The 22,052-nt window shown below is 35.7% G+C and overlaps 1 protein-coding gene across 2 annotated transcripts in view; it reads right to left on the reverse strand.

The window, feature by feature from the left end:
- b3glcta (beta 3-glucosyltransferase a) overlaps positions 1 to 22,052 on the reverse strand; it is a 112,989-nt gene that overhangs the window by 13,268 nt on the left and 77,669 nt on the right. For both annotated transcript variants that reach the window (XM_048161837.1, XM_048161838.1), the window contains exons 5-10: positions 18,790 to 18,866; positions 17,822 to 17,933; positions 14,815 to 14,951; positions 13,702 to 13,765; positions 9,973 to 10,104; positions 1,903 to 1,972 (exon numbers count right to left, since the gene is read on the reverse strand). In XM_048161837.1, the coding sequence (XP_048017794.1) occupies positions 1,903 to 1,972; positions 9,973 to 10,104; positions 13,702 to 13,765; positions 14,815 to 14,951; positions 17,822 to 17,933; positions 18,790 to 18,866 (592 nt within the window). The remainder of the gene's footprint in view (positions 1 to 1,902; positions 1,973 to 9,972; positions 10,105 to 13,701; positions 13,766 to 14,814; positions 14,952 to 17,821; positions 17,934 to 18,789; positions 18,867 to 22,052) is intronic.

The following is a 22,052-nucleotide window of genomic DNA, read 5'->3' on the forward strand; positions in this document are numbered from 1 at the left end:
AAAAGATAATGAGTGCTGCCTCCGCCATGTTGCCGTAAAATAAAAGTTGTCATGCCAACTTGCTACTGTAAACAGAAGCTCGCAACGTTTTCCCCGCCTCCGAGTTCTTCTGATTGGTCCACTGTTTTAGAACTGACATCGATGAGCGGCACTGTGTGTAAAAGTTGAAATTATTTTAACTTGACACGGCGTCTTAAAAACGCGGCGCTCATGTGCGAGCCGCTGCAAAAGACGCGAGCGTAACGCTGCATTCACACGGGGCGTCTGCGTTAACGCTACGCTAATGCTTTGGATGGGTTACGTCATGCTTTGCGGAACTGAATTATGGGTTCCGTCGAGTTGCTTTACTCGTGGCAGAAGTTGATGATTCCTCAATATTTGCATTCATGCAACACCGGAAAGTAATGTGATTGGCTGTTGTACTATGACGGCCGTGTCAGCTGAGGCTTCAGACATGCCCTCCGTCAAGCGTTGACGCCGATGCCCTGTGTGAATGCAGCGTAATGGTCATGCACGTCTGTCTAGCTTGTTTACATAGAAAAAACAATGGCAAAGTAGCACATTGGAATAGAAAAACACATTCTGTGTGAACAGCCCATACTTGGATATTTCAAATGGAAAGATGTTAGCCAATCCAAAGTGCCTTTAAGACAAGTCATTTCACTCGACGGCCATCTTTGAAACGCCCCTCGGGCATCCAAGTGCAGCTCCTATCGCTTTGAATGGGGAAACATCAAATTCTCCAAAGCTGTTTGCCAAGCTTTCGATTAAATTTCATAATTAAAATCACCAATGAAATTTGACAATTGTCTCATAAATTTTCTATAGAAACAAGAGCTTCTAACGGCCGCTGCAGTGACACAAAATGACTTTACCAATTGGTGATTGGCACTTATTTAGAGGGTGGGAATTATTCCGCCATATTGTGCGTTGCACTTTCTCCCATTCAAAACAATAGGAGTGACACGTCTTGTGTTATTCTATAGTCTTTGGCCAATCACAGCAGTGGGTGTTTACGTTCAAATCAGAGGGCTAAAATGAGGGTAGCAAAAATGCCTTTTATTTCTAAATTATGACAATTTTGGATGTAAAAAGCATACTAACATTATAAGTGCACCCCAGGAAACATTATAAAACAATAAAACTATGCAGTTCATGACCCCTTTAATACTGGGGTATGATTTTAAGCCCAATGAAACAAACACATGATGCAAACACAATCCATTATAATGCCATTATGTCTCAACCATCAGTATCTGGGGTAGAATCACAACATTCTGCAAGTAAGAAAGCCACAAATTTGTAACTAGGTTTCCCATCTTTAATACTAATGCTTAATTTATAACAGGACTTGTGGATGTAGCAGTTTTATCTAAAAAAAAAAAAAAAAATTGAAGGGGAAATATCATGTTCCTCCAAATACCGTCTTTAAAACTCTTCAAAGTGACTTGCAAGATGTAATTATGATAATTAGTGCAATTAGATGCAACTGATTTGTCAGATGGTTCTCTAAATTCAAACTGCATCACTTTATCTGTCTCGTTAAGTTGGAATTGATGTCTGGTACTTAGCGACTGCCCAGAGTTGTCATGAAGGACTCTAATAGTGGAAAGAAGACTGGAGTGATGCCCACTGGGGCACTCAGCCAAAAATCTCTCAATACCAAGTCACTTCGGATGTCAAACAGTGATGCTTGCTGAACTGTTAAAGCGAAAGAAAACATTGGATTTCATCAGCGGCGACGTGAGTGGTGTGAAGCGAAGACAGGCGCAACTTTTCGCACGACCTCTGACACATGATATTACCAAGCGCTCTTGAGAAGAGGGGTGGGGGGGGGGCCCTTGAGAGGGATGCGGCGACGTATGTGTTAAGAGCGCTGATTATCAAGAACGCACCACTCACCTCTGTCGGAATGAAACTTCTTACAAGTTTTGACCGCTACAAAGATGTTTTCACTCCTAACAGGCTGGCCCTGGGGACACACAAGTGAAGAGAAAGTTTTAACAGACTGCATAATGCTCAATGATATGTTGAAAGTGCTCAGCAGTACATACTGTGCAGTGGTGTGAAAAACAAGAACACCCCATGTAAAGTGTTTTTTTTTTTTTCTTCAACATAATTAGACACAGACCCTGAATTGGCAATAATTGTGCTTATACATACAGAAATACCCATCTCTTAAAGGGTTAGTTCAGCCAAAAATGAAAATAAATGTCATTAATTACTCACCCTCATGCCGTTCCACACCCGTAAGACCTTTGTTCATCTTCGGAACACAAATTAAGATATTTTTGATGAAATCTGATGGCTCAGTGAGGCCTGCATTGCCAGCAAAGGTACTTCCTCTCTCAAGATCCATAAAGGTACTAAAAACATATTTAAATCAGTTCATGTGAGAACAATAGTTATATTATAAAGCAACGAGAATATTTTTGTGCAGCCAAAAAAAAAAACAAAAAAAATTAACAATATCTAGTGATGGCCGATTTCAAAACACTGCTTCATGAAGCTTAGGAGCTTTACGAATCGAATCAGTGGTTCGGAGTGCCAAAGTCACTTGATTGCAGCAGTTTGGTGGTTTGATACGTGATCCGAATCACTGATTCCACACAAAAGATTTGTAATGCTCCGAAGCAGTGTTTTGAAATCAGCAATCACTAGATATTGTTAAAAATGTTATTTAGTTTTTTTGCACACAAAAAATATTCTTGTCACTTTATAATATTAAGGTAGAACCACTGTACTCACATGAACTGATTTAAATATGTTTTAGTACCTTTATGGATCTTGAGAAAGGAAGTACCATTGCTGGCCTCACTGAGCCATCGGATTTCATCAAAAATATCTTAATTTGTGTTCCGAAGATGAACGAAGGTCTTATGGGTGTAGAACGACATGAGGGTGAGTAATAAATGACAGAATTTAAATTTTTGGGTGAACTAACCCTTTAAAAGTGCAGTAAATGGTATTTTGAACTATGCTGTTGGACACTGTTGAAATTTGAAATCAACCCAAACAAACCTACCCCTCTCTTCGTTGCTCCGCCTCCAAAACTCACACTCCAATCCTATCCTATCCACCCTGCTCCGACTCTGTCTCAAACCTCTGCCCGATCGCTGCTGGCATGTGAGGCGAATGCACTATCAATGACGCTAAACACCGCATTCTCTAGTGGGCATCAGTGTGCAGTAGTGCAACAGCAAAACTCTCACTATCTAGCCACTGTTGCACACGCGATGTAAATGGATGTCTGTTTATCATAGCTAAAAAATAAAGTGCAGTTGATGAACGAAGAAAAAGGAAGCACAAAAAAAAGAACATACAGTACACAAGAGTAAATACAAAGTGTTCACTGTTAATCGCAAACAGCACAGCAGCTCCAGACAATCAAAACCATGTTACTCACATGTGAAGCAGGATCAAAGCAGTTTTCAGGCCTTCCCACTTAGCTCTCTCCAGCACTGGAAAGCTTTTCTAATATAAGCCGTGTACTAAAGAGCTTGTCCAGGCATAAACCTTCATTTCAGTGATATTCTTTTGAGCTGTTTTGTCCCATTTCTCATTCTCGTTTTTTTCAAATCTCCCTCTTGCTCGTTCTCTCTCCTCAACCGTCATACACCCCCTAATGCTGATTGGTTAGACGTTTGTTATTGGTGTCGGCCCGACTAACTTCCATGCAGAGGATTTGAAATTTCACTGAGTCCCCCTTTAAGAAAGAAAGGTTAGTACACCTCTACATTTACCACTACATCAAGAGCCTAAAATTAGTATTATGTTCAAATTAGTTTAACATAAATAAGGCCACACTTTATATGGATCTCAACAAACTGAAGGGGTTTGATCATAATCATTGGAATACACAGTCTTCCATGCTAAGCAGTGTTAATATTGTCAAGACTAAAACTGTTAAAAATCATTTTCATTGAAATAAAGTTGAAATAAACTTTATTAATAACAGAAAGGGTTTAGAGTGAAGTTCTAAAATTACTAAAACTGAAATTAAACTAAATTATAGCTAAACAGATGAATAAACATGACAAAATTATACTAAAACGTTAACAGCCCTACTCTTAAAGTAAGAACACATAGTGAATACTATAATATCTGTAATGGGTGAATTATTTTTTACAGGTCATGAACCTGTATAGTGCATTATTTTTATTCCAGAAATATATATATATATGTAACTAAGACATTATTTAGCTGCTTATTCCTTATATACAGCTCAGGTCATTGTACCTCACAGCATTATATAAGAGATGAGTCAGTGTCTATTTTTAAAACAGCAGATGTGAAGACAGTCACAATTTTCACAATTTTCAATATTAGGGATATTGCGCATTAGTGCATTTAGTCACCCTTGACAAATGCTTAATGCTTAATTTGTCATTGTGAATCACAACTGGTGTTTATGAACCATTCAAGCCATCAGAGTATCATACTTACAATGCAATTTGAAGTCTAATTATTCACTTAAATCATTTTTATTTGCATTTCATACTTATTTCTATACATGCTTTAAGAGTCTCAGACTGGAATAAAGGCCACATAAAACATCTGCCCTTCCAAATCAAACTTGTGATTTTCAGCCTTTGAACAGACACATCAGTCCATCTTTTCCTTGTATTATGCTAGTGTATGTTTTTGTGTATTTCTGGTTTTTTTTTTTTTTTTTTTTTTTTTTTTGAGGTTTTTCTGGTTTTGGACCTGAGGAGAGCATGCAAAGACCTGATAGCCGTAACTTGGAGATAAGAGTGCTCAGAGCTGCTTCAGGGAGATACTGCTTTGATCTGAGCCCACTGTGAATATTAAACACCAGGAGATTCCGGATATTAACAAAGCATCGGGGCAGGAGAGGAGAAGTGGTCATGACTGAAATGACCCTATAAAGCTTGTGCATTTTAGAATAATCTGCAGTTAAGATGTCTGTTTATATATATATATATATATATATATATATATATATATATATATATATATATATATACACACACACACACACACACAATGTATTTATCTAACTAAATCTTTTGGCAAAAAAGGCAAACTACAGTTACAGGCTGTATTTTTACTATGCAAAAATTGATTAATAAATACTATAAATATAACAAAATATAAATGCAAATTTTTATTTTGTTTTCACGTTTGCATTATTATTATTTTCATTTAAATTATTTTTAATCAGTTTATTGGCCCCAGGCACCACAGCAAAATAGCTGCCCACTCCTAAATCTGTGTGCACTAATATGGATGGGTTAAATGCAGAGGACAAATTCTGAGTATGGGTTACCATACCTGGCCTTCACATGTCACTTTATTTGTTCATTTTTAATAAATATAGTGAAACACTCACAATTGTCTGTATCTGCAAAAAAGAAAAAAGAAAAAAAGAAACAATGGAAATGAGGTAAAATAAGAGCCTCAAGTCCAGCAGCTTATGAATTATGTAATATAATGTTTAAAAAAAAACCCACATAGTGGCACTTAAAATCAATGAGATTGTAATGGTTCATAGTGGAAACAGGTGACGGATGCTTGAATGTGCTTGATGGTGATGTCTGCCAACAGCCCTAACCTCACATATTCACAGTCATTTGCATAAAGTTTGAAGCATAACAATTATGCAGAGAACACATGGTCACATCTTTAGACTGAAACAGTATGAAATGACCAGGCGTCTCATTTATAAAGCGTGCGTATGCACAAAACAGGGCTGGAAACGTGCGTACGCCAGTTCCCACGCAAAGGTTGTGATCTATAAAAAACAAACTTGACGGGAGAACGTGCGCACCTTTAAGCAAACTTTGAGCCGTGCGTACGAACATTCTGGAGACAAAGGGAATTGGCGACACCAATGGTGAGCTTGAGGGACTGACGGCAGATGAAGGAAAACCACTTTAATTCCTCATTATGAGTCATAATCATAATAAATACAGTGCATGTTCACAATAACAGTTTAAATAAATAAAAGAATGATTTAAACTCGCATGGTTTTCATTTTGATATACACACTTATATTACACTTTCACTATTGGCGAATAAGTGCTGAAATTACATTACGCAGTCATTACAGAGAAGTTAAACGAAAAATTATATGAATTGAGATAATAGATGTGCTACTTTTGATCACTTTTCCTGGTGACACGCTGCTTTAATGACAGCGAGGAGCGCTAGGAGCACAACATCTGCAGTTTAGTTTAAAGAGGAATTATTATGACAAAATATTTTAGCGAGAGCAACGATCAATGATGCACACTTAATTTCAATATTATGGAAGACACTGCTGGATTCGGTGGTCGAACGGTCCATTGTCCAGTTTGAAGAGATCCAATGATAATATCTTACTGTATAACCGCAGCTGCACGGAGGTTGATGTCGTGTGAAGGATCTTCAAACAATTACCACTGTATTTGAAGGATATAATTTGAGGAAAACGGCAAGATTTGCAAGCTTCCTTTTTTAAAATACTTTGTCAGTGACGAGCTGAGACAGACAATTGTATTTACACTGCAATAAATAAGTAGGCTGATCTGTTTCTACTAAAATAGCCTATAAACTTCCTAAAACATATGTTCACCTTATCAGCAAAACCTCATAAATTTGATTTGAATTGTTTAAAACTATTAAAATACTATTTGGCCAGTGGAAATGAATGAATCAGCTCTATTCTAAAACCTTTATCTGAAGCATTTGATACAATTTTGTTTTTATGGATATTTTGATATATTTATTCTAAAACATAAAGAGGATACTGGATGATTTTCATCACTGTAGTGTATTGCACAAATGGCATTTTTAGTCCATATCTAATATTTTCCAATGTCTTGTAGGCCTACCTTTGACGGTGTTGTCACGTGGATGGGAACATGCATGGAAATGATATGCAGATGAGGCTATGTATAGTAAAACTAGGCGTCGGTAAGCTCCATATATGGTGATTTCGGGGAGGAGACGGGGTGGAGATGAACGTATGCACAATCTTCCGCTGACTTCGATTTATAAAGGGATTTGTGTGCAGGTTCTGGCGTACGCATGGTTTTATAAATCTGAATATTTTTGTGCGTACGCAGAATTTAGCTTTTGTGCGTACGTACACTTTTAGGATGAAATCTATGCAAAGTTTTATAAATGAGGCCCCTGGAATGGATTAGGATAAATGGATTTTTAATTTGATTCATAAAAATTTGTTGGGATCAAACCCAGACATTCAGATACTGAATATAGAGGTATAATAAGCAATCCACCAAAACATCCTCTTCATCATAATCGTGTACTGATTGCATTGCATTGATTTTCCAAAGGTCATGTGCACATAAGGCTGTTAGACATGCTGTTACTAAAAGCAAAACATTATGTACTAAATTATTGCACTGCTATTATCTTAAATGTCTTCTTAGGAACAGAAAAATCTTCTTAAAGTAAAAGTAATACATGATATTCTTTCATTTATGTGCAAACCCACTAATATAGGTGTTTACTTCAGAAATATGAATGTACCTCACATTTGCTCCCACATTACAAATTAGTCTACTTCTTTGGTACATAACTGGTCAACTCTCAAAATCTGTGTGGCAAATGACACTCTGAACAGCACGGAGCAAATGCATTTACAATGCAGCAGTCATAACTTTTGTTTTAGGCAATAAGCTCAGTATATTTCATTAATATTGAGTATTAATTGATGTCACCCAAAACAGTGTGTTTTATATTCTCTGCTGGTTAAACTTCCAAAGCAAAGTCACAGAACCATTGTGCGACTGACTCGCAACATAGGCACACTGAGTGGCGTTTCATTCCCGAATTAATCCGAGTCTACTGTCGATATTTCATAACCCAAGAATCATTTCATTTTGTCATTCATTTCATATTTCTGTATTCAAAATGTTAAGACATTAATCTTGTTACATTATGCAATTGCAAATGCTGTGTAAATGCATTAACTGCCCTCTGAGTAAATACATATAAAACAACTTCAGATGCAGCAACTCTGCAGTGCAAAGATGGCTTTGATTGATATTGATTTAATTGGTAACAGTAATTAGTGTCATATAATTCTAATTTGACTAAATTTTATAATTTAACATTAAAGATGACATTCATATTTAATAAAATTCTTAGGTAAAAATACCCCCGAAAATTAAAGGATTAGTCCACTATCAAATTAGAATTTCCTGATTATTTACTCACCCCCATGTCATCCAAGATGTTCATGTCTTTCTTTCTTCAGTCGAAAAGAAATTAAGGTTTTTGATGAAAACATTCCAGGATTTTTCTCCATATAGTGGACTTCAATGGCCTCCAGACGGTTGAAGGTCAAAATTACAGTTTCATTGCAGCTTCAAAGCATTCTACGCGATCCCAGGCGAAAAAAATGGTCTTATCTAGAGAAACAATTGCTCATTTTCTATTTTTTTTTTTTTTTTTTTTAATTTTATTCATTTTAACCATAAATGCTCATTTTGAACTAGCTCTCTTCTTCTTCTACTCTATTAGAATTCCTGCAGTGTAGACGCTGCTAAGTGTATTACTGCCCTCCACAGGTCAAAGTTTGAACTAAATTGTCATATACAATATGCTTGTGCAAGTATATAACAATTAGTTTAAACTTTGACCTGAGGAGGGCACTAATACACTTAGAAGCGTCTACACTGCTGGAATTCTAATAGAGTAGAAGAAAAAGAAAGCTAGTTTAAGATGAGCATTTATGGTTAAAACGTATATAATTTTTTTTAGAAAATGAGTGATGGTTTCTCTAGATAAGACTCTATTCCTCGCCTGGGATCGTTTAAAGCCTTTTGAAGCTGCACTGAAACTGTAATTTTGACCTTCAACCGTTTGTAGGCCACTGAAGTCCACTATATGGAGAAAAATCCTGGAATGATTTCATCAAAAATTTATTTTTGACTGAAGAGAAAAGGACATGGACCTTTTTGGATGTCATGGGGGTGAGGAAATTATCAGGAAATTTAGTTTGAAAGTGAACTAATCCTTTAATATGTGGGGGCAAATATTTCCCCTTATGGGAAAGTTAATTTCTGACAGTGGTAGATGGCAATAAATATAAAAGTTAATTCATATTTCTGAGAAAAACTAATCTTTCATGGCATGCGTAGGTGAATTTATGTCTACACAGAAGAAGGCTTTGTCTAGGCTCTGCCCCAGTAGGGTTTGTGTTAAGCCATTACTCTGGTTGTTTGATGAGAATGTATGGTGACTGGGAGGGGACATGTTCAGTTCACTTAGTTTTGTTGTGGTCACGACATATTAACTGATAATATGTTGTGGCCACGAGATATTAATTTGTGGGACCATCATAAGTCGTGGCCACGAGATCATTATGTTGACGTAACAACATTCTTATATCGAGGCCATGCGATTTAAAGTAAGGGCGGAATTAAGAAACGATTATATTAATATATTATAGCCTATTATATTGTGAGCGATGTTGCTTATAGAAAGCATTCAAATGAAGTTTGTTATTATCAATAAATGATAAAAAGAATATGTAAGAACATAAACAGTTTGATGTTTGGTTGACCAATCAATAGAAAGAAAGGGTTGTTTCATTGCCCATGTAGAGATTGAATATTCAAGCTGTTTGTCCGCATTTTGGTTTTATTGTGTTTCCATTTGGCGAATTAGAACAAAGTGTGATGAAAACAAAAATAAAAATATGAAAAAAAACAACAACACAAGTTCATTTATTTTCATGAGAAGGATTCGAATATGTGATAAATGAAGGGTGTCTTTGTTTTCCCGTTTTGAAGAGAAAAAAACAAGAAAACAAATCATCCAAAGTCACACGGACCAAACCCTGACACTGAAACAATCAAATGAATCACTTCTAGTAGTGTCCAGTCTCAACTCAATTCGTAACCGAAGGTTTGCACTTCTTCCCCTGTCAAGCTTCTCCACATACTGATTAGGTGTGTGTGACAGGTGTGTTAAGCGCTCAATGTGGAGGTTACCTACACACAGTGGTGAATGGCTGCTGACAGTGGTGGCACAGTATTGCGCTCTTGGATTGTGCTCTGGCAGCGTGCAAAGTTCTGGAACCCCTGTCAGTCGAGGTCCCTTTCCGTCCTCCCAGATGTACAGCGCCACCTGTAGGAGAGTAATAATGGAAGTAAACGCAACACTTTTAAATACAAAGCTTATTTGCTTTGGAGTTAGTACACTTAAAGCAATAGTTGACTCAAAGATTGAAATTATGTTATCATTTGCTTCAACCTGAATGAATTTATTTCTTCTGCAGAACACAAAAGAAGATATTTTGAAAAATGTTTCAACTGTTTTCGTTCATACAATGCAAGTTCAATACAGCATGTGTCCCCACTGAAACATTGAAACTTTTTAAAGTTGGCATGAAATGTAAGTTGAGTAACTTCTTTTCTCCCCTATTGTGATGTTTATCTGAGTGAAACGACTTCTCGAACAAGACAAAATGTAGGGCGGGACTTGATTTTGTCCATTGACAATTGAATGGATCGTTGTCATGTGCTATTGCTGTGTCATAAGACAACGAGATGAGATGTCACTATAAGAGGGAGGGAAATTTATTGATGAATGATTACAAGCACATGTGAATTTAAAAAAAAATCACGTGCATGGATAAATCATTTATAATCAGTACTGGGATATTCAATTAAAAAAAGTGAATTTTGTTTTCATGATGACTTTAAAATACCTTATTGTGTCTTCCACAGAAGAAAGTTTGGTATGGCATGAGGAAGATTTTTTTCTTTCCTTTTTAACACCATGTCAGTCTCTATGGCAAGAGCCAGGTTTAGTTATTCAAAAATAAAAATAAAATGTTTAAGATTATTTTTTTCTAAAAACCTTAAGACTAAATTTAGATTTACTTGTAAAAATGTATGTGTTTTTTGAGTGTCTTATCTGGCATCATGTGTAAATGACTTGATCCCAGCAGTTATTAAAAGAGAAAATATGCTTTGTCCCAACATAAAAATTTATTTCACACAATTTGTTGTTTAAAGGTGCTCTATGTATGTTTTTGACTGTACTAAAGCATAAAAATACCATAATATGTTTGCTGAAATTTATTAAACATGCTCAGTTCACATATGCGTTTCTCTGAAAACCATTGCTACAGCCAGTTATTGTACTTTGAAATTTGCGTTCCGTTTCGGAATTTCTGTTTTTGTTTCGGTCTGTGCAAGACCGCATGTTGCCAATTTACCCAATAGTATTTCGCTACCCCGGGTTGCAAGGTGGCAAAAAACACATGCAGCGAATTGCAGCCATGGAAGCCAGCGAACAGACTGGGTCAGAGATCGTGGATTCTACCCGACCTAAAAAGCCTCAGCATCCATCTAAAATCTCTAAGAATTGGAGCATATTAAAACCTGATATCAACTAATCATAAATCAATAAATCAACTTATTATCTTACAGTGTGCAAGTCTCCTCGCCTTCCAATGTTAATTGAGCTCGCTCCTGTTGCATGTCTTCAAACCGGCAACCCGCGAGAGCGTCACATCTGAGGGGGAGGGGGCGGGGCAAACAATATTTTAAATTTGGACTGCAGTAGCAATTTCAACCACTAGCTGTCATTCTTACATAGAGCACCTTTAAGCACTGATCCTATACCGACTGCCATTTATTTTTGGACATGAGGAAGAGGAAATGTTGAGAGAATTTTCACTTTTGGGAAGCCTATCGCTTTAAAAATTGTTGTCCAATAGAAAGCCACATTTTTAATTAAAAAAAAGTTAAAACCAATGATGATCAAAAACGTTGAAGCCAGATTTAAACCTGCATCACCCCCATGAGCACCATGACATGTTAAGAAGAAAGGAACATTATAGTACTTAAGGTTGTTCTTGTCTCTCTATATAAAGATTCTCAAGATTCATCCAATAAATAATCAGACTGTCTGTCCTCAGTTTTCACAAGGAGCTCTGCAAGGAAGGAGCTGAAGAAGAACAAACAGACTAATACTGCATACAGTGCTGCAAGTGAGTGTAATGTTTTTTTTGAGACAATGGAGACTGAAAGGGAAGAATCCTTTGTGGAAACAGAGTGAGAGAGACTGGGGGAGAGGGAAATAGGGATAGAGAATGTCAGCTTTCTGGAATACATAAATCTAACTAGTCAATCACAGTATTGAGTTATTATTACAATATATATTTTTTCATTTCATAATCCATAGTCCATATCAATAATTATCATATCAAAGCTTTATTTCTTTCAAGTTTAAAGGCAGATATTTGCTCCTAAGTGAAAGTTGTAGACCGTTAACTGTGGTTTTAAACTACTCTTTATTGTCAGAACATGACACTTCACGTTTTTGAATTCCTTACACTTTTACAGTCATTTTTCCATGACAAAATAAATATCTTACTAGAAAAATGAATTTCTTAGTTTCTGCATGTTTGAACGGGTGATATTGTTTCAAATCATGAAATAGGTTTGTGTGGCCTGACTTTGAAGAAGCACATCTTGCAGATGCGCACAGTTTGCAGTGCAGGCTGCAATATGCAATTTTGTCTTAGAAATGCACATTTATCAGTAGTAGTAGCTTGAGTTAGTATGCAGCAACATTAACAAAAACTGTAACATCCATAAAAATTGTAACAACCTCATTTTTATATGGTACGATTTAAATATTCTGACCGTTTGAGTTTTATTAAAATTAACCATTGGTCCTCCATAGTAGTATACATTAAGATCATGATAACCACAGCTAGTGAAAACCACACATCTAACACCTCAGTACCATGGTAAAATGTAACTATATGGTTTCTATGGTATTTGTATGAAAAATAGCCTAAATAGGAATGCACATGATTATTCACAAAAAATACTGTTATTATATTCCATTACACCTTTAATATATTTAACACATGTCTACATCAATAACATAATAGAATTCTATATGAATATCCCACATTTCTACCACAGTAGCATGGTGCAGTTAGTGTTACTACAGTAAATCCATGGTAAATGATGGCTATCTGAAGATTGAAAAGCCTTCTGATTGTATTGTGGCGCACAATGTTTTTCCTGTTTGTCAGTGCTGGCTTTATTGGACATTTGTGTTCTTGTGAATCAAGTGCTTCTCGCTGGACTCACAGCTCTGTTTAGTAGTCTTGTGTCCGACACATCAGTGACTGCGCTGTCGTTTGAACTTTGAGCCAAGTGGATAAACATTACATCAAAGGTTTATCGAACTTTTGTTATCATTTTATCAAGGAAAATTTTTTTCGATAATTATCATAAGCGTTTAATCACTCAGCCCTACATTGAGTGCTTACACATTTCTACTACTGATGTCAGCAAGGATGCATCAACTTGATCAAAATATTTCTATTATTTCAAATATTTCCTGTTCTTTTGAACTTTCCAATTAAAGAATCCTGAAAAACAAATGTATCACAGTTCCCAGAAAAAATATTATATTCTATTTTCAACTTCAGTAATGATATGAAATGTTTCTTGAGCAGCAAATCAGCATATTAGAATGATTTCTGAAGGATCATGTGACACTGTGTCTACTAAAAGTTAATATTGTTGCAATGTTCGTTTTGGTTCTAGAGCGATTTTCCACTGTTTTAGTGCACTATTTTTCTAAATGGACACTTTAATCTAATCTAAAATTAAAATATGATAAAAAAAATTTTAAATACTAATATACAGTAAGCCCATCGTCATCTCAAAGTATACACCTTAAAATTCTTACCTCATGTTTTAGATCTATGGTGAAGTCCGATTTTAAAGGCTCCTCTTCAATTTTACTTGTTAACCTAAAATGTGAATTCATTGTAAAATTAGTCAACTACAAGGAAAACACCACAAACACCTTCAAACATGACATTTCTAATGGCAAAATGGTAATACCATGTAAATACCAGTACATGACCATGGCAATTTTTAAAGGTGCCCTAGAACCAGTTTTTACAAGATGTAATATAAGTCTAAGGTGTCCCCTGAATGTGTCTGTGAAGTTTCAGCTCAAAAAACCCCATAGATTTTTTTTTAATTAATTTTTTTAACTGCCTATTTTGGGGCATCATTAACTATGCACCGATTCAGGCTGCGGCCCCTTTAAATCGCGCACTGAAGTTGTGTTTATGCATTATACAGACTGCAAGCATTTAAAAATGAAAATAGCGACGGCTCTCTTGTCTCCGTGAATACAGTATGATGGTAACTTTAACCACATTTAACAGTACATTAGCAACATGCTGACAAAACATTTATAAAGACAATTTACAAATATCACTAAAAATATCATGTAATCATGGATCATGTCAGTTATTATTGCTCCATCTGCCATTTTTCACTATTGTCCTTGCTTGCTTACCTAGTCTGTTGATTCAGCTGTGCACAGATCCAGACGTTAATACTGGCTGCCCTTGTGTAATGCCTTGAACATGGGCTGGCATATGCAAATATTGGGGTCATACATATTAATGATCCAGACTGTTACGTAACAGTCAGTGTTATGTTGAGATTCGCCTGTTCTTCGGATGTCTTTTAAACAAATGAGATTTACACAAGAATGAGGAAACAATGGTGTTTGAGACTCACTGTATGTCATTTCCATGTACTGAACTCTTGTTATTCAACTATGCCAAGGTAAATTCAATTTTTGATTCTAGGGCACCTTTAAGTACCATGGTATAAATCAAATTCGAGGCTTTCAGAACAATTGCATGAATAATTAAATGGAATAGTTTTCCTCTAATTCATTTTAACTAAACCTTATCTATAAAAACACCACACTGGAAGACTTGATCCCTGGATCTGCTTTGTGCTAGCTAGACAGTTAATCTGAGGACATCATTCAAACCTGTTGACAAGAGGGAAGCTGAGCGCCCATCCTGCAGAGAAATCTGGGTACTCGAAAACCGCTGGGTTCTCAGAAAAGGCATAATGATGGATGATGGTGGACTCTTCATCATGTAGTGGCTTGCCAAGAAACCACTCCTGAGGACAAAATGTGGAGATCAATCACATTGTGATGGTCATCTTAGGCTAAATCTCACAGTAACAGCTGCCAACCGTCACCCGACACTATGTCGGGCATTACAGTCTCCAACTTGATTTCAACTTTTTTATTGTTTTCACAGTTAACACTGATCTGTGCATATTGTCATAGGTAAAAAAAAAAAAAGGGTAACACTTTAGTTTAGGGTCCAATTCTCACTATTAACTAGTTGCTTATTAGCATGTATAATACTAGGATATTGGCTGTTTATTAGTACTTATACAGCACATATTAATGCCTTATTCTGCATGATCATATTCTAAATTCTTAATCCTACCCAATACCTAAACTTAACAACTACCTCACTAACTAATAATAAGCAGTAATTAGGAGTTTACTGAGGCAAAAGTAATAGTTAATAGTGAGAATTGGACCATAACAAAGTGTGATAAAAAAAAACAAAAAAAAAACAAAACAAACAAACAAACAAGCAAATGCAAATTTAATGGTTTATTCCAAGAAAAGTTCTTACTCATAATGCTGTGCTCAACAACTGCCTGTAACGTTGAATGCACTGTACAACTCATCAGAAGGCAGTTTACATTATAGTGTTAATTGTTAATTTGAAAAGGCTCAGGTGAACAGATTTTAATGAAGTGGAAACCTGTGATGAGTCCCTTGTTCAGTACATCCGACAAAGCTGTAAATGGCTTTGCACTGTCAAATTTCATTAATATGGCAACAACACAGGTGACTGAAATTGTAAGAGGAGAGAAATCATCAGAATATATGTGCGTGTGTATCTGTATCACTTATTCTGTGTAAAATGGCAGGTGGCATATGGCAGGTGAAAAATATTCAGTCAGGGAATTCTTTCACTTCATTACTCTCATATTATGGAAAAAAAAAAAAAAAAGTAGTTGAGTTTATGCTGCATTTGAACACATGGGCTTGGTAGTGTATTTATATACATCAATTACCATGTCCATTTTTTTAAATAACAAATTACATGAATATCACTTCTGGGCTATGACACATTTAGTAATTTAATGTGATTTCTGTTAGGAGGGTTTTAACATTAAAGTAGTGTCTTGGAGAGTCTTTCAGTGCATACACAATAAATCTTTTCACTTTTCCATGACAAGATCAATGTAAATTAGACTACAAATCAATTTTTCAGAACAGCTTTCAGCATTATACTGTACACTTGAGTATGGCATTCAAAATAATTCAATGTTGTCAAAAAAGTCTAAAAAGGTTTCATTCATAATAGAACTAGGTGGTGCACAATTCAAAATCCATTGATCATCTGGGATTTTATGGCATTGTTAGGCCATACAGCATTTTAAAGGGTTAGTTCACCCAAAAGTGAAAAATCATTTATTACTCACCCTCATTATCGTTCTACACCCGTAAGACCTCCGTTTATCTTCGGAACACAAATTAAGATATTTTTGATGAAATCCGATGGCTCAGTGAGGCCTGCATTGCCAGACATGGTCCTTTCCCAAGATCCATAAAGGAACTAAAACATATTTAAATCAGTTAATGTGAGTTCAGTGGTTCTACAATAATATTATAAAGCGACGAGAATATTTTTTGTGCACCAAAAAACAAAATAATGACGTTTTAACAATATAAAGTGATGGCCGATTTCAAAACACAGCGTTATGAATCTTTTGTGTTGAATCAGTGATTCGGATAGCGTGCCGCACTACCACTGCTGAAATCATGTGACTTTGGCGCTCTGAACCACTGATTAGATTCGTAAAGCTCCGAAGCTTCATGAAGCAGTGTTTTGAAATCGGCCAACACTAGATATTGTTAAAAAGTCCGTTATTATGTGTTTTTGGTGCACAAAAAATATTCTTTTTTGCTTTATAATATTAAGATTGAACCACTGTACTCACATGAACTGATTTAAATATGTTTTTAGTACCTTTATGGATCCTTTATGGAGAGAGGAAGTACCATTGCTGGCAATGCAGGCCTCACTGAGCCATTGGATTTCATCAAAAATATCTTGATTTGTATTCCGAAGATGAACAAAGGTCTTACGGGTGTAGAACGACATGAGGGTGAGTAATTAATGACATAATTTTCATTTTTGGGTGAACTAACCCTTTAAAGGGGTCCTTGATTACGATTTCACATTTTTAACTTTAGTTAGAATGTAATGTTGCTGTTTTAGCATAAAAAACTGCTACAACAAGAGTTGTTGTAGTAAAGTGTTGTTACTATGCTGTCATTTTACGTTGGACTGCTTTACAAATGAGGGTAAATTCAATGCTGGATTCGTACAAAAGATTAACATGATGGCACATGCTAGTTGATGAGTTGAATCAACTCCACAGCAACTACCTAAATGTATCCACTAATCGTTCAGAAACATCCAGATGCATTCTAAAAGTTGCAACTTCTTCCTGAGTCTCTCCATCAGTGTCCGACTGAACTGTAAGGCTGAACCCCGCTACTGACAATTGTCATTTTGGCTGCATGAGATTCTCCAGCTTTGTTGTTGTTGAGCAACCGAAGCGCAAGCTGTTTAAGCGCTGCCCTCTTCTGGAAAGTGGGCTGAGAGCAGCAGCTCATTTGCATTTAAAGGGACACACACAAAAAAAGTGTTTTTGATCACACCCAAATAGGGGCAAATTTGAGAAGCTATAATAAATGATCTGTGGGGTATTTTAAGCTGAAACTTCACAGACACATTCTGGGACACAGGAATAAGTCTTCATTGAACAGCATGACGGAATATACATAATAAAACTCTATGTCAGCATATTTTCACTCTTGGTGACTGAGTTCAAAATGGGCTAAACATGAATTTTGTTTAATTTTTCACATTCAGCACATTAAAAGTTCTTACTTTTCTGCAGTCAAATGTTTTGAGGACGTCCTGAAGTTTTTGGAGTTTCACTCTGGTGTCCTCCTCCAGAAACATTATCCAAGAAGAGTTCTTGCCAAACTGTGATGACAAGCTGAAGTAAAACATTAGTGGTGTGTATTTTTTTTTATTGTTTCTGCAAGTTACATTGCTACAACAGTAGGTGGGGACATGAGCCTTATGAATGAGTCACTGAATCATCCAACAGATTTGTTCAAAAACTGATTTATTCAATATGGAAATGAGTCTGTTTTATCAGTGAGTCATTGAATCATTCACTCAAACAAGAGGTTGCATCCAAAATCACAAACTTCCCAGTATGTGTGACAAAAGAAGTACGTCCATATTCACAAGAGTATGCAAAAAGTACCCGGGTGACCAACTGCTTCCAATGAGATTCTGATATTCGCTGGTAGGTTACATGATAATGACAACACGGCAAATCTAGTACGTCCGGATTACTTTCATACTACACACATTCAAACTATATAGAAGATAATTTTTAGCACTTGCAAAGTAATTACTTATTCAAAACAAGTGCCTACACAAGTATGCGATTTTGGACGTAGCCAGTGACTGTCTTTGCAAGTGAATCACTGAAACATTCACTCAGCTTGAATCATTCAAAGTACTGATTCATTCAGGGACAACTAGTGTGTCTTGATAGGAGACGCACAACAGTTGATTCTGCTGTGGCTTTTGAAACTTCTTTTGCAAGTTAAAAATACATAAAGTAACTGGCAATAGTGTGTGTAAAATGCAACTCCTTATGAAATGACTAAACTAAATAATAATATTTATAATTTACTTTAATATATTGCATAATATATTGCAAAATCTTGTCTTGTGATATTCAAACTCTAAACACAGGAATACTCCAAGTGAACCTCACTTCAACCGAAGAATCAAGAACCAAGAATGTCTGTAATGTCAGTATTTACAGCACTTACTAAGGCAGCAGTGGGAGAATGCTCCAGTCTCCCTCATTGTCTGACAGTGTGTGCAGGAGCAGGATGACAGGGGGACTCTGAAAGAGACAAACACTATTAAAGCTACTGTCAGACGAAGAGAAAATGGGAAGAAACTGCCAGCTATATCAAGTGAGTTTATCTGATTTGAGACAGTAGTTTACTTCAGGACAACATCCAGCAAAATCATGGATGGACTTCAAAGAGAGATCAGGAGAGAGATCAGTTTAAGACACACATTTTGTAATGTTTTTGAAAAAAGTCTCTTATGCTCACCAAAGCTGTATTCACTTGATCAAAAAAAAAAAAAAAAAAAGCTGTAAAAGAGTAATATTGTGAAATATTATTCAATTTAAAATAACTGTTTTTTATTTTAATATATTAAAATATTTTAGCTGAATTTTCAGAATCATTACTTCAGAAATCATTCTAATATGCTGTTTTGTTGCTCAAGAAACATTTCTTATTATTATCAATGCTCAAAACAGTTGCGCTGTTTAATATTTTTTGTGGGAACCATGAAAGCTTTTTTTCTGGATTCTTTGATGAACGTTACATGAACATTTTGATGAACGTTGATGAACATTTATTTGAAATCATTTGTAACATTATTATTATTATTATTAATTTACTGTCACTTTTAATCAATTTAATGCATGCTTGCTGAATAAAAAAAAAATTGTTTCTTTAAAAAAAAATGTACGGCATAGCTGTGAACTTTACGATTCTCATTAAATTAGAATTAAACTTAAATTTAAATTCTCCTTTAAATTAGATGATACATGATTACATGATAGACTTAATAGTTAACATCATTAGTGTGAATGTCCCTTAAGAGAGTAAACTTGTGATATTCTGATATGGCTGTATATGTATATATAGTTCCTAATGTAAAACTCAGGATGCTGCTTAAAATTGCATACTTGCCTCATATTTCATATTTCTCATATTTCAACTAATCAGCCAAACTACTGCATTTTAGTACACTAAAAAGATAGCATATATGAAGACAGCGCCTTACATTCTTTTTAAACAGTTTGAAATCAGCTGTCCCGAACAATAGGAATCAATTGCAGAAAATGCTGAAATTGGACAATATTATCAGCCTGTAGAGAATCAATTTTCCAGTACATCCCCTTCAGCACCTTCAGCAACATTTTTAGCCTAAGCCAATTCACATTTGTAATTTGAATAGGAGAGAATGAATCAGATGAGTGTGTGCTCATGTTCAAAGGTGCCCCTTTATTCTTATTCTTATTTAAACTTTATTCTTATTTCCAAAAAGAGACATGAATGACTGAGGACTTTGTGACACCCGTTGAGTGTCTTCATTGAGACACATTGAGATGTGACCAGAGATAAAAAGGGTTTGTGATCATGCTGTGACTAAAGGCGATGATGAAAATGGGGGTCGGCGTGACCCTTGCTACCTTAGGTAACCTCAGATGAACGCCCTGGCTCAGTCACGTGGTGACCAGAGACCAGAATGGTGAGAAATTGGCACTCGAATCTTAGAAGTGTTTGATCTGTCTGTCCTATGTAGAGACATAATCAAAAAAAGAGACAAAAGCTTATGTATGACCCAAGTTTGTCCTTTCAGTTTGTCCCCAGTTTGAGTTTAACCTCACTGGTAAAGAAATAGATTTTTCCACCAAAAAAAGTTCCCTTTTGATTTACCTGTTAAATAATTAAATAAGTGACATTTTCTTTGTGGTAAATGTTTTTTTTTTTTTTTTTAAAAAAAAAAATGCTTTTAATGTAAGGCTTTGGATGAAATACCGCCTTGAGAGAACACAGATGATAAATGAAACAATGTGTGGTATTGGCCATCTAAGCTAGACCAAACAACTGAACAACACTTAAAGTCACCCTGTAGTCAATTTTGTCCCTTAAAACTCTTATTTGATCACCAAAATAACATATTTAAATTTTTTTTCATGTGAAAAATATTTCTTCATGCATTAAAATAGCTTGAATGCAACTTTACACCCTTGCCTCATTTAATATATACGCAGATAATTGAATATGAAAATTTAGCTCACGCCAGCTCAGAGATCCACTCGGTCAACTTACTGAGGTAAACGCTGCACAATGCTATCACTCTTTACAACATCGCACACATAACGGTAATTACTATGATTAGCCTTTTGCTTGACTATGTCATCAAATAGCTAATAATGTGTTGCTAATGTTACACAAACCATGTTCACGTTTGCCATGTCAGAGTTAGACAGCTGCCATCTAACAATGAGTATCCTTACAAACGCTTTAACAATTCAGAACATCAGTGGAGAAAGACATACAGTTCATCATAACATCGTAATATACATCAAACAAACGCCATTTTGTTAAATCTAAATGATTTTTCATATCAACAGAAAAATATACTGGGAAAACCTGGCTTCTCTCGAGACTCCTCTGCTATTTCGCTGTTAATGATATGTTAAAGCCAGCCGGCACATTGACATGATTGGATACAAGGTAGTTTGTGACGTCACGGACACCAGCGATTTCAAACCATGGGTTTGAGACTCTCTTTTTCACTGCAGCTTTTGAAGAGAAAATACTCAGCAATGGTGCTGACAAATGAATCTGCACATGGTCTGTCTTGAAGCATTTTAAAAACACCATCACATAGACATATAAACAACATTATAAACTTTACCACATGGGGTCTTTAATACATAAATAAGATTAGTGCATGTTTTTGACCAGCGACAAAAAGAAAATGGTACCCATTAAGCTAATCTTTTATGACTGTTTAATGTCATAAAATATACAAGCCAGCAGCATCTAATCAGTATTTTAAAAAGCAGCATGTCAGGTCAAACTAATACAAATCATTATGAGGATGCATTTCAGTTGAGGTCAGGTTAATTTAGCAAATGTTCTCTGCCCATTCGGCCTGATTACCATAGAGACTGGAACAAACATATTATATTGCAAAGCCTGCTAAAGAGTGCTTGTACTAATTATGTCAGTGTAATTAATTAGGGCAAACTCAGTTGTCTTTTCCAAGTGTTTGCATGTGTGTGCAAATCATTTCTTAGCAGTCTTTCAAGCACTGGTGTTTTCCAGAAAACATTAATGTAGGTTAGTAATTTGGTTTTGGAGTGTGTGAGTGTGTGTGTGTGTGTGTGTGAGAATATAATACATTAGTTAACTACATTAGATTAATGCTCTGTGAACTAACATGAACAAATAATGAACAACTGAATTTTAATTAATGAAGATTAGTAAATACA

The sequence above is a fragment of the Megalobrama amblycephala genome, linkage group LG16 (assembly GCF_018812025.1).
Source record: "Megalobrama amblycephala isolate DHTTF-2021 linkage group LG16, ASM1881202v1, whole genome shotgun sequence".
In the NCBI taxonomy this organism is placed as follows: domain Eukaryota; kingdom Metazoa; phylum Chordata; class Actinopteri; order Cypriniformes; family Xenocyprididae; genus Megalobrama; species Megalobrama amblycephala.